This window comes from Artibeus jamaicensis, unplaced genomic scaffold, assembly GCF_021234435.1.
Source record: "Artibeus jamaicensis isolate MK-2021 breed Jamaican fruit bat unplaced genomic scaffold, CSHL_Jam_final contig_452, whole genome shotgun sequence".
NCBI lineage: Eukaryota > Metazoa > Chordata > Mammalia > Chiroptera > Phyllostomidae > Artibeus > Artibeus jamaicensis.
The window spans coordinates 15,218,583-15,236,108 of record NW_026521837.1 but is presented as its reverse complement, the minus strand read 5'-3'; the positions used below and the strand labels follow the sequence as shown (position 1 = coordinate 15,236,108).

General features: G+C 31.7%; 1 protein-coding gene across 4 annotated transcripts in view; it reads right to left on the bottom strand.

Moving 5' to 3' along the window:
* The window catches only part of RAP1GDS1 (Rap1 GTPase-GDP dissociation stimulator 1), a 147,461-nt gene that overhangs the window by 52,419 nt on the left and 77,516 nt on the right, over nucleotides 1–17,526 (bottom strand). For 3 of the 4 annotated variants that reach the window (XM_037141639.2, XM_037141640.2, XM_037141642.2), the window contains one exon: nucleotides 11,362–11,508. The exons of the other annotated variant lie outside the window; for it this stretch is intronic. In XM_037141639.2, the coding sequence (XP_036997534.1) occupies nucleotides 11,362–11,508 (147 nt within the window). The remainder of the gene's footprint in view (nucleotides 1–11,361; nucleotides 11,509–17,526) is intronic. 4 annotated transcript variants of the gene reach the window in all.

Sequence of the window (17,526 nt, the reverse complement as noted above, 5' to 3'; positions counted from 1 at the left end):
TAACATCTGCATTACAGGAATTCATCCAATACATGAAAAGCATTTAAAAAAGCAAGTTTTATTAAAGACCAAGAGAGAAGACAGAATTCCTTAATAAATGATGGAAAGTATGTAATTTACAGAAATTGTTTGATTAATTGCAGCAGAACATTCATTCCTTGATGACTACAAGCATGAAAAGTAGTTTTAACATAGAAAGGGTTACTTAAATAATTTTTAAATTTTTATTTAATAATAACAATCATCTTAGCAAAGAAAAGAAAAATTGGCTTGAGAAGTGAAGAGAGTAAGATCACTATGACTTTGTCATCACTGCTTGCCTTCATTTTTCTAAAAAAACTAGTTTTAAGGTACTTAGTATGACTTGGGTTTCGACAATGGCCCATTAACAAGAACAAAATACCTGTAACAAAATTGGAAGTAAATAAACCAAAATGCAAAACAAAAGTAATGCCTCTTAGAATAAGCTAAGACATAAACACAAAGTTACTGTTAATAACTATTTTATCCAAAATACAGGAATTCTTTCAAAATTTTTCTTTTAAAAATTACATGCCATTTTCAAGCAAATAATTTTCTCCAAATTCTATGAAGTTACCTATTAGTAATCTAAAGATAAAAATGTTTCTTAGAAAACAAATTTTCCTCATAGCATGCTTCCCTTGACAGAGTTTGCCTATTAATCTCTTTATCACTCTTTATAGTTTTTAATCAGTAGATAAGGAGGTGGTTCGGTGATTATCAGAAAAACAACATAAAGGCTGGGTTGAGCTGTATCACATGCCAGCTGTTCTTTATCAGTATTCTAAACTTTCATTTATAGTTAATTTTTCCTGCTTTTAGAGTAAAGTGTGAAGAGATAGCCAACGGAGGCTGATTTCCCTGAAAACTGATGCATTGGTAATTAGGAATATTGCTTGGTGCAGTTGTGGGGGCCCATCTGTAATAGAAATGGGCATATTACCGAAACAAGAACAGAAAACAGGCCTGAGAAAAAGGGAAGTTTACATTTAGAATTCAAATAGTCTAAAAACAATTTCAAAATTTTCAATGAAAGTATAGAGTCTGTTCTAAATAGAGACAGAAATAAAAGAATAATACACTCAACTAAATGAATTTTTATTCTTTTGATGTTAAATATTTTTTCTAACTACACAATTCAGCAATTAATGAATGATTCACACTATGAGTCTAATAGGCAAATTAGTTATGTTACAGGGTATAGTATTATACCTATATGTTATACTGGCAGAATATTTGTATTATGGTTACATTATTTATAATGGTTATGCCCGAGCTTTCCAAGTTAGAAATTATTTTGATTACTTACCAGTAGCTAGAGTTCCTTATTATTGAGTCACCTCTGCAGATCCTTGTTCTTTATCAGTATTATAAACTTTCATTTATTTATTTATTCATTTTGACTACCCCTTGAAATACAGCAGAGCTGCTGAATCATTTAATTTCAGGTACGTAAGCGTGAGCACTAGCGCATGCATTGAGTGAGTCAAACTCCACTGTGTATCTGTATATACATAAGCATCACACACCCCCTCAGTACTGTTGGTACAAACTATAAAGATCCAACAGTCTAGGGACATAAGAGAATAACAAATTTCACGAAGAAAACTCAACAGGAGAATGCCACACTTAGAAGATGGATGTTTTTCCTGTTCTCCTAATTTGGCATATTCTACCACTTCCTTGGACCACTTTTACAATATTATGCATTTTGGTTGCAGGGAAAAGAGGGGCAAAAAGTTAAATGTTTTTATGGTATTATAAATTTTGGTGTCAAAAAAAAAGAGGAAAAACAAGTTAAAAAATGTTTCAGCATTTCACACAATCTTTGGCATATTGAAGCAGAATATCTGAAACTGTGGTAGATCAGTAAAAAAAAGCAGCTTAGCACAATGGCATATAGTGTGAACTGCCATAATTCATGAAAATCATGTTGCTTCATGAAAATGTTTTAAAGCTGCCCAGGAGCCAAATTAATTGTATACTCACATACAACATACAAAGCACATACAAGAATAAAGAAAAAATATATAGTAATCCAGCGGAGAGATTCATTTTAGAGCACTTGGCTGCTTTCTCTAATATTTAATTCTATAATGCTAACTAAAGTAAAATTTATACTCAAATAACTCTAAAGCCTGTTCATTCCAATTGCAAGGAGACTTATATAATGGAGGCCCAGACGAGGGGGAAAGAACCTTTACTCAAACAAGTTGGTAAGACTTTTCCTTTCAAGATAGGCAGGTTTCCTAGAACATGGATCTGAAAGTAGAATTGCCAAAACTGTTTCAAAGGATCGCTAAATCAAAAGTACTTCCCATAAATGACCAAGATTTATTTTGCTTTTTTCACCATACTAACATTTGCAATGATGGTGGAAAATAATGGTGGGTAAAACTGCTGGAGCTTTAGTATGAACAGTCAGTGGCACCGAACTGTACAGACAGTCATTACATTCTTCACCACCACTCACAGGAAAATAGAAGCTACTCTTACCATTTTTTAATTCTGAAAAGTTATTTTTCATAAAAATGTTATTTATGGTACCATATAGTGGGTTTTTGTTATTTTAAAATGCAATACTAAGTAATTTTAAAACATCTCCATTTTAATTTCTAATACAGTAAGTATTGCTAGATATTACATTTATACATATAAATACAAAAAAGTGATAGATATTACATATACATAAACACAAAAGTTCTTTAAAGTCTTCATAATTTTTAAGTGCCTGAAAGTGTCCTGAAACCAAAAGTTTAAAAACCACTGCCAAAGAATTATCTGATCTTTACAGGAGATTAACCAAAAAACAAACAAACCAGAAAAAATAAACCAGGGAAAAGAGATTCTGAAATTCAATGATGTACCTGGCATATGTGATAATAAAATAAATAAAAATAAAAAGTATGTTAGGAATCCTAGATTTTGGTGCTCAGATATTTTGAGCAAAATAACACTAATTAAACACCTAAAAATCTCATTTTGCTTATTTGAGTAGAAACTCTGCTTAAGTCTAGGAAAATATTCCATGATTTAGTCTGTTTGTTTATTTCAGTTACAACTTAGTATGCTATCAATAAATATTTGGGGGGGTTGCTAAATAGAAGTCCAGTTTGTGTGGATTAAATTAGTATAAATTCTTATCACTAGAAACAAATGATCAAGTTCAATCACTTTTTTTATTGTCTAAAGAGAGGACTTCAAAGGATTGTAGTTGATACTCACACTATCATGAATGGTATCAGGAGTATGAGTTTTAAGTTGAAAACTAACTGAAAGAATTTCTTAGAGCCAGAAACAGTTCACATTCGCTACATAAATTTGAGTGAGTCAGTGAAATAATGCATGACTGAGACTCTTTGTATCCCTCAGTGAATCAACAACTCCGGGGGAATGTTTACTCAGAGCTCAACAAACAACAATTCACAAAAATGCAACCCAGGCCCATATACAGCAAACAGCTACGTGTGACCATCTTTAGATAGCACAATGTCCTATAAACATCTGAAGACATTTTAAAATTGCTCGTGACACATACCACAGACGCACAGTGACCAAAATACAGAATCACACAACTACATAATATCAAGACGACACAGGCCCTACATGATCTATGGGGAGGGAGGGGAAGAAAGGCACTGAGGGGGTGCAATACAGATGCGTGTAAAAAGAGATATAAGGCAATCAATGCATGCGCTGGTGTGAACACTTACCTACCTACATTTGAATTTCAATGGTTCCAAGTTCTTCAGGTCACACTCATGGACACTCCAAAGATTGGAGATCTGGAGAGAAGATCTCAAGTTGAAGAACCTTTTTCCCCCTGAGTTTTAAGTTTAATGTTTAAAAACAATAGTATAGATTATAGGTCCAGAAAAGTATGCCAAGAATTCCAGTAACTCAATTGATGTTAATCAATTACTAAAAAGAAAACATTTCTTAAGATTATAACACATGTTTATCCCATCCCTAAGAAAGGACCCTTACAAAGTTGTAAGACTATTAAACTTATTGGCAAATTGGCAAATAGAACTTAAATGAATAAAGAAACTTAAAATAATACACACGATTCAAAATACAGTCTCTACATTAGTATGTACATACAGTATGTATATTATTCATAGTATAAAAAGTATCTGATTTACAATAGGCTTACATAAAAACCCCACCTACAGTTAAGTGAATTATATACAGTTGAAACAACAAAAACAAGCAAATATACATCTTGATGAGATGTTCTAATACAAAATGGCTAAAAACCATTTGAGCATAATAAAGACTGAAGAAAATTATCCTTAACTAATGGCAAAGCTTTATTTCCAAGAAAAGATAAATTATGAGTTTAAAAGAGTTATAGCTCTATTATAACACTAAAAAGTAAACTTACTTAAATACAGCTACTAAGAGGGTGCTTTCTTGGTTAAAAAACTTCATATTTATACATACACAAGTGAAGGTTCAAATAAAGACTGCCTTTTTGGTTACGTATTGCTGAGTATCTTTTTGTTTACCGATCGGGAATATGAAGAGCTGCTACTGTAAACTAGTGTTGAGCATATAAAATGAAAAACCTTTGTGTGATTAAAATGAACTTCAAATCAATTATTTAGAAGCTCTGTTCACACAGAACATGCATTAGGTGTTTTGCACTAAAATCACCCTAGTAAATGAAGCCCCAAAGCGTACATTTTAATGAGAGATAGAAATTTCAAAGATAAAATAGGATCAAGATTCATTAGTTTTGAGAATACTGAAAGTTTAAAATAATTCATTTACACATCTCTTGCTTTCTAAAAGTTAACAATAGAAAATGGAAAAGAGAATTCAGAAGTTGTTTTCTGGTTCTGAAAATTTCCCTCTTTATAAAAGTTCTGGAGATAAAGAACAAAATTACATGAGTGAGTGTAACACAAAACAGCAGCAACAAGAAAAAGCCCAAAAGCAAAAATCACAAGAGGAATAAAAAATGTTTTATTATTCCTAAGAGGCATACTGCTCTCACTCCAATGACATCTAGAGTGATGATGTTTGAAGCTAGTAGACCATTTTTATTTTAGACTCACTCCAGGTTAAATTATTTACTAAAGATCAAATATAACTCTTGTTATAATGAATACTGCTACAAAGGAAATTCCTACAGATGTATCTATCTGATTAAAGAAACTCTGTGTTTTCACCTCACAAAGAAATTAGTCCTTTTAGGTTAATACTGGATTTGTGTGCGTTGGTTTTAGAAGAGGAACACTGCCAGCTGTTGCCTAAGCAGCTCTTACTGGGAGAAGTATGTAAATCCAGCCTCCGCTCTCACGTGGCACTGCCCAGAGAAAAGCCGCATCTACGGTAAACGTAAACCTAAATTTCTGTGTAGCAAATTAAGCTACAATCAGGTTAATTTACATTACAACGTGTAATTCTACAAATGTGTTTAAAAATATAAATATTGTTTTACAAAAGGATTTACTGGCTTTTTTAAAAAGCAAATATTACTAGTTACCTTGGAACATTAATTAAGTTTTGCACTTTAAAATTACACAAGTTATTTAACAACACACAAACTGTATTAATAAGACATAGCTACGTAACCAAAGACTTCTGATTTCTAGCCAATCCCCATTTTCCAAACAGTGTTTAATTTAAAAAATTTTTCATAAATAAAATGTAGGCAATTTGATATTAACAGGATTTCACTTGTAGTTAGTAAACAAGATTACTAATTTTTATACAAGTTAATTTACAATTGATACTATTCTGCCCTGACTTTCTCTCTGAATGGATAATTTAAGTGATCTAAATCAAAGATACATTGATATTTGGCCAAAATTCATGATTTGTCTCTGGCTTTAGTCAATAATCATATGCTTTGATACCATCATATTTCAACAGTATAGTAACATCATTAGTATAAACAAGGCCTGGCCTTTCAATTTTTTATGTTACTATTTACATATTAATTTTTAAATATAAGTAAGTATTCCATATACAAAGAAAATCTATGTGCTTCATAGGTTGAAATCCTATCCATTGGAATGTAAATGTATATTTATGATGGCAGAAACATACAAACGTAAAAATTAAATGAGGGTAGAATAGAGATTAAATTATTCTCTAAAGAATTTACAACATGAAATAAATGTTAGGTCCTGTTTTTAATTTTTAGTTACTTAATTCCATTTGGGCCTTGAATCTTTTAAGAAAAAGCCCAATATGGGAATTCTCTACATCTTGTGAGGATGAATTAAAATCAAAACACCAACTGCCATCTCAAATATTCATTATGAGGAAAATCTCAAAAATAATATTCAGTAACATCTATGATTAATCATCTCTAGTTCAGACATAAAGCAAATAAAAAAAAGAAAAACATGTTAAAAGAATGAGGAGCCCCGCACATACTTTGTTATTACACTTCCTCAGTTAAAACTGGTCTCTATTTAGTATCACAGTGTAACTGCCATCATACTCAGGAACAATGCTGAATGCACTATCATGTCAGGAACAATTTAAAAGCTGATAATCTTAGTATTATTTCTGTAGTATAATACCAAACTTTAAGTCATTAAAAAGAACTGTAACAATTCATTTCTTATTTTTATAATAAAATTTCAGATTCTTTCATTCATAAGTTCATTCTATAATGGCAAAACTGAGTATTAGTGTATTTGCCATATGGAATTAACCCAAAATGTGCATACCTCTACTACAAACCAAGTTCTTAGCCTGTTCATTAACAGCATTATTACGGTAATAGTGTAGGAGGATTCTGATGAAAAGCTAACCTTGTCTAATGTGTCAAATGAATAGGCAGAAATAGCAGAAGGTACAGCAACTAACTTCACTGACCTTCAGTAAAACAATTTGTTGAAAATGACATTTACAACAGAATTTCATGAATGCAATCAGTAAATTCATCAGAAAGCTCAATTGGACAAACAATAAAACTTCAGAAACTTTTTACAAAAGAGTGCAACAGTAAGTAAATAAAGAATTTTGCTATTATCTTTTAAAGCCTAAAAACTTCACAGCTGCACAATCAGAGTATTGTACTTTAATTTGACAATCTGGGCTTCAAGGATGTGGATTTAGAAGTATGTCTCCAATGCCTTTATAAACAAAAAACAGTGAACTCAAAACAGTGTATTAGAAAATCAATATAATTTAAAAAGATAACTGCAAGGATAAAATTTTCAATTTTTTGTTTCCCTTAATGTCAGGTACTGTTTTTAGTATTTAGGAAATACAGTATTTAGTATTTAGGAATTATTATTCAGCTTACATCCATAGTATGGAACCTTTGGAAATAGTTCCTCACTCATGCAAAGCAAATCATCTTCTAAACATCTAACATCTAGGAAATGTTCTTTCTTACTTATAATAAAGTTATACCAAAACATATGAATATACTCAGTGCCAGAGCACTTTTTAATTTTTAATCAAAACTATTTCTCTATATAATTATTCCTATATATAACTTTCATTCCTCCTATTTTATGTGAAGAAAAAACAAGTAAGCCAAGTTACGGGACTGAGTTCACTAGGAAAATGAACTGTACAACTAGAAGTGTGAAATTCTGGCTGTTGGTTGAAATAAAATTAATTACATACTAAGTGATCTTTAGAGGAGAGAAAATAATTTACAGGCCTGTTTTCAACAACTGAATTTAAGTATTGGACTTATTTAAATTCAATTGTTATGCTCCAATAACATATCCCATGAGCTGCATTTCCTAAATTGCAGATGGCTTCCTTTCAACCACAGTTCAGTAATCGTCAAGTCCATACAGCAACTAAATGTGAGACTATTCATGAGAATGTCCCGGAGGTTTCAGGAACCACACACACACACACAAAGAGAAATTCAGTAACAGGGAATTATTAAGATATTACAGAAATACCGGTTCTATTTGTAAAAATCATGTATGAGATATATATGATATAGGTCATATGAAGAAACCAGTCATTGACTGTATATATTACTCATTTTAGAAGGAAACTAATTTTTGCTTTTTTTATGGAAGGTTTATTTCCCCTAGTCTTCTCTCTTCTCGCACAGTTTATATAAAATAAGTAACTCGTCATTGCTTTAATGATTATCACTATTAATTTGCTTTAGAGTTATAATAGACTTCTTCCAGTATTTGGTGTCTCAATCTAATGTAGGTATATTAAGAAAAAGATTCATTTCTCAGTTATACAGTTTTTTAAAAGATATTTATTATTAGCAACGGTTACTTGTTAATACAATAAAAATGGTGACCACTGACATATTCCTGAATAGGGTATTGAATGATTTTGGTGATCTGCTTTAGATCAATGATTGCCAACCAATGTGCCACGTGCCACAAGAATGTTTAAAACATGCAGTACCTGACTATTTAGTCAGGGGCACTGACCTCTTTTCCCTTAGACTGGCAAATAAAAAACAGTCAACACAACAACAGTCATCCAGTGTGAATGAATGAAAACTAAATCTATTTTTCTGTCAGATTGGCAAAAAATATATATTTTTGGTGTGTCACATAATATTAGTAATCAGTTTATATGTGCCAGGAGATGAAAAAGGTTGAAAATCACTGCTTTAGATTACTGGTTTATTTCTGTTCAAACTGCAATTAACTTTCCAGAATACAACTGCAGATTAATCAAGTTTGTGAATTATCTATGGTAAATATTTAACCATAGATTCAGTACTGTTAACTATCAGCATGTTTTCATGTCCCTTTCTGCTACTTCCATGTACATAAATAGGGAATATCAGCTAATACAGTGGGCAAGAGTTTATAATGCTTCTAATTTATTTACTGAGAAAAAGCATTCCAATAACATTTTCTTCCAAGTTTTATTTTGTTAATAAAAAAATTTTAGGCAATAGTGTCCAGAAAAGTCAATCAATAAATATTTTCCGAACTCTTACTATGTGCTAAAATGATAATGTATTTGTAAACAGATGGATATATGACCAAAATTTTCAGTCTTCCCTGCAGTGTTTTGGCATTGGATGACCAAAGCTAGGAAATAAAGTTATTCAAGAAATTAACAAGATAAAAATATCTACAATAATAGGTTTTAATTCCTCCTTTATAAAATAACTAAAACTTCAAAGTTGTAACTAGATGATGAAAATATAGGAAGTTCACTACATTTCCTCAACGTGGACGCCAGATTGCCAAAATGCTTCTGTCTAACCATAGTTGTCAAAAACTCAGACTATGTTGAAGGGCCACAAAAGCGCTGAAGAGTGCTTTTTTTTTATCATGTGAAATACAAGTATGAGTTCCACCAAAAGGATAAATTTGAAATGATTTTTACTGAATAAAATGTTTTATCTTACTCTTTTTAAACATATTATTTATACAACATGATTAAGATTTTTCTGGCTACGCAATTATAACTTTTTCTATTCAGATACTCCCCACTTACCTGTCTAAGTATAAAAGTCTTAAGTGCTTCACCAACAAGGAAACGAATATATTCAGCTCATAGCTTACAAGTGTATAGTCTTGAGCTGGTTAAAATGTTTTAAAACTTGTGAATCTTGACTTTTATGCAACTTTACCAAAGGGTACAAAAAACCTTTACTGAGTAAGCATTTTCATAATTTATCTGTCTTGCATATGTATAGGAAACTTGTTTTATTCCTTATTAGTGCATTTAAAAATTGTGCATGATCAGGGCTGTCCACTATATAGACAGAAATCAATATAAACCAAATCTCAGCTTGGTGTCAATACACTTTTAAGGACTTAATAAACAGTCTGAAAATGTTCTCATCAGAGAAACTATGTTGGTAAGTCTTTATGACCCCTTCTGGTACTTATCTTTGCATTTAAAATATTTTATCTATGGGACTAAAGTTTAACGCCATATAAATAAGGCTTAAATTAAGTTACTGAGTCCAAGGGTAGAGTTACTTTTTTCTACTAGAGTAACAAGGAGGTATTCATCACCCAACTACTCTACTCAGAAAGTAATAGCAGAGGCCTGTACACTGAAATTCCATAGTAAATACACATAAAAGGAACTTCATTTATTTTTCTGTGCTAAGCAAACTTGAGTGCTGCATTTCAAAAAGTTCTATTGATTTTTTGTTTCAGTAACTCATCTAGGTGGACAAGAGCAATACCAAATGATCTAAAGTTATCCAAGAAGACCTAGCATTTAAGTTGGAAATGTTTTAATCACCTATTTTTAAAGAAAAGATTAAGTGAAAAATTGACACAGGAAAGAAAGATGCTTATTAATCATGCAAAACAAAAAAGGATAAAATATACATTAAATAGTGCTATGGAGAAAAAGAATCACTTCATAAAGTATGATCACTATGAAAGACTAATATAAAAAGAAAGCAGAGGAAAGAAGATAGTTATAAGCTTGACATTCATTCCTTTAAAATATGAAAAATAACTATTTCTATTTTATTTAGTAAATTTTGAAAGCTGCATTCAAATTGCAGCTTTTAGAAAAACAGAACAAAAACACCACTGGTCCAATAATGTTCCAAGAAAAGCTAACTAGCTTTCCAAAGTATCTACATTATTTCTTGGGAATACTTGCATACCAGGAAAAAAACCTACTCCCACAGAAGGGATATATTACACATCTGGACTGTGGACTTTCATGTTTTTAATCATTATCTTCTCAGTGCACTTCACTATACATTGTGAATTCCTAAAACATGGACTCAATCACAATCCCTTTTGGATTAGAATTAGTGGTGTTTCTGAAGACCATTTGTGAAGCCTTCATGTCAGTTTTTACATTCATTCGATTAACAGCCAAATAGGCTCTCTGAAAATTACTGACATGTTATTTCTTGCTAGGTTCCAAGAATGTTTTACACAAAAAGAAACTTCTGTTTATAAGTATTTATTAAATTTCTCAAATCTGATATCTGCAATTGCTCTGAAGTTTATAATGGCAGATTTTACTAAAAGATTTTTTATTTTTCCACTAAATCTAGTATTTATATAAAATGATTTTACTTATAGACAGTATTTATGTTTTAAAGCTATTTCTGTGTTAATATAAAGTAATAAACATGAAGCTATTTTAAGAGTTTATTTTTAAAATGCTCATAGCAGGAAATCTTAAACCATACCATTATGTTTTATTTTGTTTGTTTTGGGTATTGGTTAACATGGGCAACCCTTCTAAAACTAGTCCCATTTAACAGATTAGACCATTTTGTTTTTAAAATATTATAATTTCATGTTGACTAATTATTTTTACATGTTACTGATGAATTCCTTGTTCATAATTTTTCCAAATATTTTTGATCTATACTATGTACTGATGATTTTTAATTATCCCCCAGAGATAAAGCAAGTTTTCAATTTTGTTTACCATTCTCATTGCTATAGTTCATCAGCATGCCACAAAAGACAGTCAAGAGCTTCTCATTGGCGGGATCTGTTATACTGCACAGTGACCTTAAGTGGTCAATTACAATCTGTGCACCACCTGCTTGGTCAACTGCACTTCTGCCCTCATCTGTAAAACAAAGAGTTAAATTAAAAATAAAAGAAAAAAGAAATGTACCTTACAATTTCAAATACAAAACATAACAATGTTATTCTTTATTTAGTGAGTAAATAGAAAATACACCTAAGAAGGGCATTAAATATGGTTTTGGAAATACAAAGCAAAACAAATAAACATGGAAATGGGGGTGGGATGGGGTAAAGAGACAATCTCTTTCTAAAAGAAGAAAAGATTATTCGCATTGGTATCATATAGGGGCTCAAAGAACTTCTCTGTGTCTTAGGAGCTTGTGATTGTAACATGAAATTTTTTCCCCTCCTGTTTCACAAATGACAATTCAGTGTGAAAATAATAAATAGGAATTAATATTTTATTGAATTTTTTTTCTCACCTTGGAAAATACTACATACATCCTTCTACCATTGGTTTCACAGTTAGATACTATCAAACAAAATTGTCTGTGGCACAGTATAATTCCAGATCACAACATATATAAGGCCTAAATATAGGACAAGGTTCTTTTTAGTGGCATTTTCTATAGTCCATAAGCATATTCCTTGTTCAGTTCCTGCTAGTTTGTGTTTCACTTTTTCTTATTCTCTACAATCTAGAACACACCAATATATTTCAACATTATAACCAGAAGCCAAATGATGGTCAAACATATTTTGTCATATAAAACACTTAACTGTTGGAACATATAAACAGCTTTAGAATACTAACTCCTAAGCATAAGAATGAAAAGAGATGGAAAAATATGTTGTTCTAAATCTGGCTTCCTTATATAAAATATAGGAAAGTATTATCCAATAAAAATACGAGAGCCACAAATGTGAACCATATATACAATTTAAATTTACCAGGAGCCACAATAAAAATGTAATAAGAAATAAGTGAAAAATTTTACTCAATCCAATATATCTAAAATATGATTATCCCAACATACAATCAACACACAAATTATTAATTAAATATTTTACATTCTTTTATTACAGTAAATCATTGAATTATGAGTTTATTTTACACATACATGTCAATTTACATTTTAATTGCTCAATTGCCAAATCTGCCTAGTAGCTTCTTAAACTGGATAGTGCAGCAATATAAGCGTAAATAAAGAATCAGTAAAAGAAATGGCTCACAAAGCAATTATAAGCTCTAAAGTTAGAAAATAAAAGATTTTTATTTTTGTAATAAGAGAACTGAAACTAAGGTCATATCTTTATACAACCATTGCCAAATCATATCAGACAGTCAAACAATATATATCATTTCTTATAGTATACACACAACTTCAATAGCAATGCCTCATAAATGCTTGATAATTTTCATGACTTTTTAAAAAAGATTTTATTTATCTATCTTTAGAGAAGAAGGGAAGGAGAGAGGGAGAGAAACATCAATGTATGGTTGCCTCTCATGTGTCCCCTGCTGGGAACTGGCCTGCAACCCAGGCATGTACCCTGACTGGGAATCAAACCATGAGCCCGTGCTCAATCCACTGAGCTACACCAGCCAGGGCTAATTTTCATAAACTTTAAGAAAATCCATACTAAGATGACTTCTGTCCACTTAATTCATGTCTACTTAGCTTTATTGTATGCTAATCAGCTAATAATCACAGAAAATTCTTAATTGCCAGGGTAACCAGTCAGATGTGCTAGCTAAGATAGTTGGTTATATTTCATTTAGAAATTTAATTTCCAAAGTTTTATTTTCTAATAACATAAATTATCTAAATTGTTGGGCAATTTGTAATTTGATGACGTTAGAGAAAAACTGAACATTAGGATTACAAATCTAATTGTTCAGACTTTCAATAATTCATACAGTATATCTCACCACTAAATTGCACAGCTCATAGTTTTTTATTCTAATTGCTGAATAAATATGGACTTTCAAAATATAAACTGTGAATGCTTTGGATTTAGAAATCTTAGAGGCTAACTAAGCCTTAATTTCATGTACTAGAAAACTAAGGCTTAGAAACTGTGTAGAGTCTATTTACTGTGAACGTTAAAAGCTAAGCTGACTTCCTCTCAATACTGGACTATTCAATATTTTTAAAACCACCTGAATAAATTAAATCAAATTTATTCAACAAATTTGATAATGAAATAAATAAGAATATAACTACCATTAGAAGGCAAATTACCTATTTGTGTTTCAGAGCCACAGTGTTTTTCTTACTTTGTGTGCTTCCTTCTTCCATCCCCCCCTCCCTCCTTGCCCAGTCGGGATTGTCTACAACATAGCTCTTCACTCACTTGTTACTGAGAGTTGGTTGCTGAGAACAAACTCAAGCTCTGTATTAGAAATTATATTATTAAAAAATTAGAGAAGAAGAGCAAAGCAAAACACATATAATAATAAATAATAGATATTTGAGTTGAAAAAATATTAACCACCACTACAGCACAGTTTATATTCATTCTTCCTCCCTTTCTCCCCTCTTTTTTTGATCAGTCAGCTGGGGGAATAAGGTTAAAGAGAATCTTATTAAAATATTTTAAAGAATCTGAGAATGCAAAGAAATAAATCAACGTCATGTTCTTTTTACTCTACCAAAATCAGGAAGAGTCTTTAAAAACATCTTACAAATTACTTAAAATACATATTTAGACATATATCTTTGCACAAGTCCATAGAAATTGCTTTTCCAGTCACTGTAGCTCTATAGATTTTATCTTATTAAAATAAGTAGTATTATTGTTCACTTAAAAATAATTCCCAAAAGGTTCCTTACCCCCAAATTTCATATTCCTGAATGTAGGCTCACTTTGAACTCTTCTTACATGTAACTTCTAACTGTGAAGAATACTAAATAGGAACCTCTAGAAATATAATTTATATCTTAATTTCTATAATTATGAGGTATCCAACCACTGGATAAAGTACAGCCCATTACTCTTTAAGCCCTGCTACAGTCTTTGATAATGACCTGTTACATAAACTAATTTCCAGCACAAATAAGCTTTCTTCACACTAGATAAGAGTGGGACTTTAAATCTAAAGAGATACAGCACTTCTATTACTTTTCAATAGCCAAAAGCAAGAAGTAATAAAATATTTATGCCATGGATAGTATGTCTCACAAGTTTATTATTTTTCCTTTTTTTATTTACTCTATTACAGTAGTCCCAATTTGTTTTCTCCCCTTTGCCCCCCTCACCCAACCCACCCTGCTCACCCACAGTCAATCCCCTCTCCTTTGTCCATGTCTCACAAATTTTACCCATGGGAATGTCAAGTGCAGTATGGGAAACGGGGTAGCCACAGAACTTACATGTATGACCCATGGGCATGCGTAATAGTGGAAGAAAAATCAGGACAACTATATTAGCATAATCAATACAATATGATTTTAAAAATATTACCAAGTTGGTAAAGTGATGTGCTTATTATATAGCACAGTTGGCAAATAAATACAAGGCCCGGGGGCTGAATCTGGCCCGCCACCTTGTTTCTACATGGCAGCAGTGCCAAGCTCCTTGCCCCTAGTTAAGGAGTGGTTACATTTATATAGTCCTAAAATCACATTCTGCCCTTTGAAGGCAACTGTGAGGATGATGTGGTGAAAATAAGTTTGAAACCCCTGTATTACCGTATACCCTAATTTCAAAATTACTGGTATGTTTCCCCGAATAGGCTGTCCCTCCTTACAGGCAAATGTCTAATACATAGTAGGCCTTGATACTTATTGAATGAATGGGACTTCTAGTTAGATTTTGGTAAACTGGCATTCACTTTGAACATGAATGTGTGTGTGTGTATGTGCTTTTTTCCATGTTTTTACCACCAGAGTATCATTTAGTTCTGTTATTTTTGAACATTATTTCAATGCAATCATGTTGTATTTATTTTTTGGTCTACCCTCTTATACCCAACATTGTTTGTAAAATTCATCTACTCCGTCATATGCTTCTTTGCTGTACAATATTCATAGTATGAATACATCACAATTATTTGTCTGTTCTTTTGCTAAATCATTATTTAGATTATCCCTAGTTTTAAGTTTTATTTACAATGTATAAACAGTACTGTTGTTTCATACAATCTGCACACCCTTTACTTTCTAGATGATGACAAACAGGTTTCCAAAGCCATGTACATTTCCACCAGCACTTGTATAAACTTCTGCTGCTCATCCCTTCACTACCGCTTGGACATTATTAGAATTTTAAAGTTTAGGAAATCTGATGGGTGAGGCTGAAACTATTCCAGAATATACAGGAGCAGGTCTTTGCTGACAGTCACTTTGCACTATGTACAGTTAATTTAATATCAAGAGTACACAGCATGTATATGAAAAAAGAAACTTAGAACAGTTTAAGTTAAGGAGGGAGGGAGATAAAAGATATAAGATACATGGATATTTGCATTGATTTAGAATTTGAAAGAAAAAATGGAAAGACAGCCCAGTAGCTAGTAGAAACTGGCTATAAAACCTATGTAGTAGTATGACTGGAGCAAATTCTAGAACTTTTTGATATTCATGCTTACAGAAAAGCCTTATGATAACATCTGCAAATATAATGTTTTTATCATTTCTATCATCCTGAACTTTCCCAAAAGAGAAGTCAGAAGGCTTACATCTGCGCAAAGACTGAGGAGGACAGTTGGGGAGGCAGCGTGGTGCTGGAGGCAGCCCATAATGTGCCACAGAGAATTTTACCTCAAATTAATTTTTTCAAAATACTAATTTAGTTTTACAATTCAAAAGTCTCTAACTTTCATACTATTTCCACTTTTGAGGTTTAAGCCTTTCAAACCTTTTGTGGTTTAAACCTTTATAACTTTTCATATTTCTTCTCAGAAATTATCAGTTTTAAAAATCTATTTAAAAATATGCCTACATACATATTTGATATTAGTTTCCTTCCCACCCTCTAATTACTTGTATAGTAACAGGATCTTAGTTCCCTGTTTGTCCATTTGATCAAACTACTTATTTCCCACTGGAAGTAATAATCCTTTGTGATGTCAGGAATGGTTACTGTGGTGATAATTATGATGCGGCCCCTCAGAAAATTATGACTTCATGAGACATATAAACAGCAGAAGCTGATTGTACTAACAAGCATTCTTCTAAATTTTGTTAAAAACTAATGTTCAAAAACACAAGTGTGTGTGTGTGTGTGTACAGACACTATTGAATAAATTATCTTTCATGTTTTCAAAGGTTTAGCAAATCAAAAGAGCTCACCCTTTAACATTATAAGGTGTCATGGGTTGTGCACTGCCTCTCTCTATTTTCTATAAAAGCATCCTGCATGTAACACTCTCAGTGTTACTTAATAGTGTTGGCTGTGCATAGGCTGCACACATACAACATGCACTGCAGCAAGAGCTAGAGTGTTTGGCATAATTAAAGATTGCTTTTTAAGGTTACTGATGGCCAATATGAAAGCTAAGGCACTTAGAAGATGGATACAAATGACTTTTACAGTATATGTACTTTAGAGATAATACTCTGATAAGTGAAATAAGGTAACTTATAATAAACTACATTTCTGTTTTCTTATACTTCAACTCAGGTTTTGTTCAAAGAAACTTTAATTAAATATCACCATTCTGAATTAAAACTTGGGAAACCTGAATTCTAATTCAATCTTCCCTCATTAAACACTAAAAAAGGCACATTGAAATATCTTTGCCATTCAGTTCAGCAAAGACAATAGCACATTCTTAATATCAATTGAGAATCAATTTCTTAAGATTCATCTCTGAAAAGTTCGTTGGTATCTTTTCCCAAAATATCTTTTTAGGCTATCCAACGAGTCCTAGGGTATCCATATTAAGACCAATCTATACAATAGCTGTCCGAAAAGCAACAGAAAGAAATCAAGAGACAAAATCTATTTCATGTATAATTGGGAAGGTTTTGGAGAGGCAAAGAACAATAAAGCAGTTTTCATATCCATATCAAAATTCACAGATTCACAAACCCATTCATTGAAATCCATTCTGAAAGTAAGAAATATCTAAAACCCTGAAAGATGTGCTTTAAAGAACAATATTTAGAAA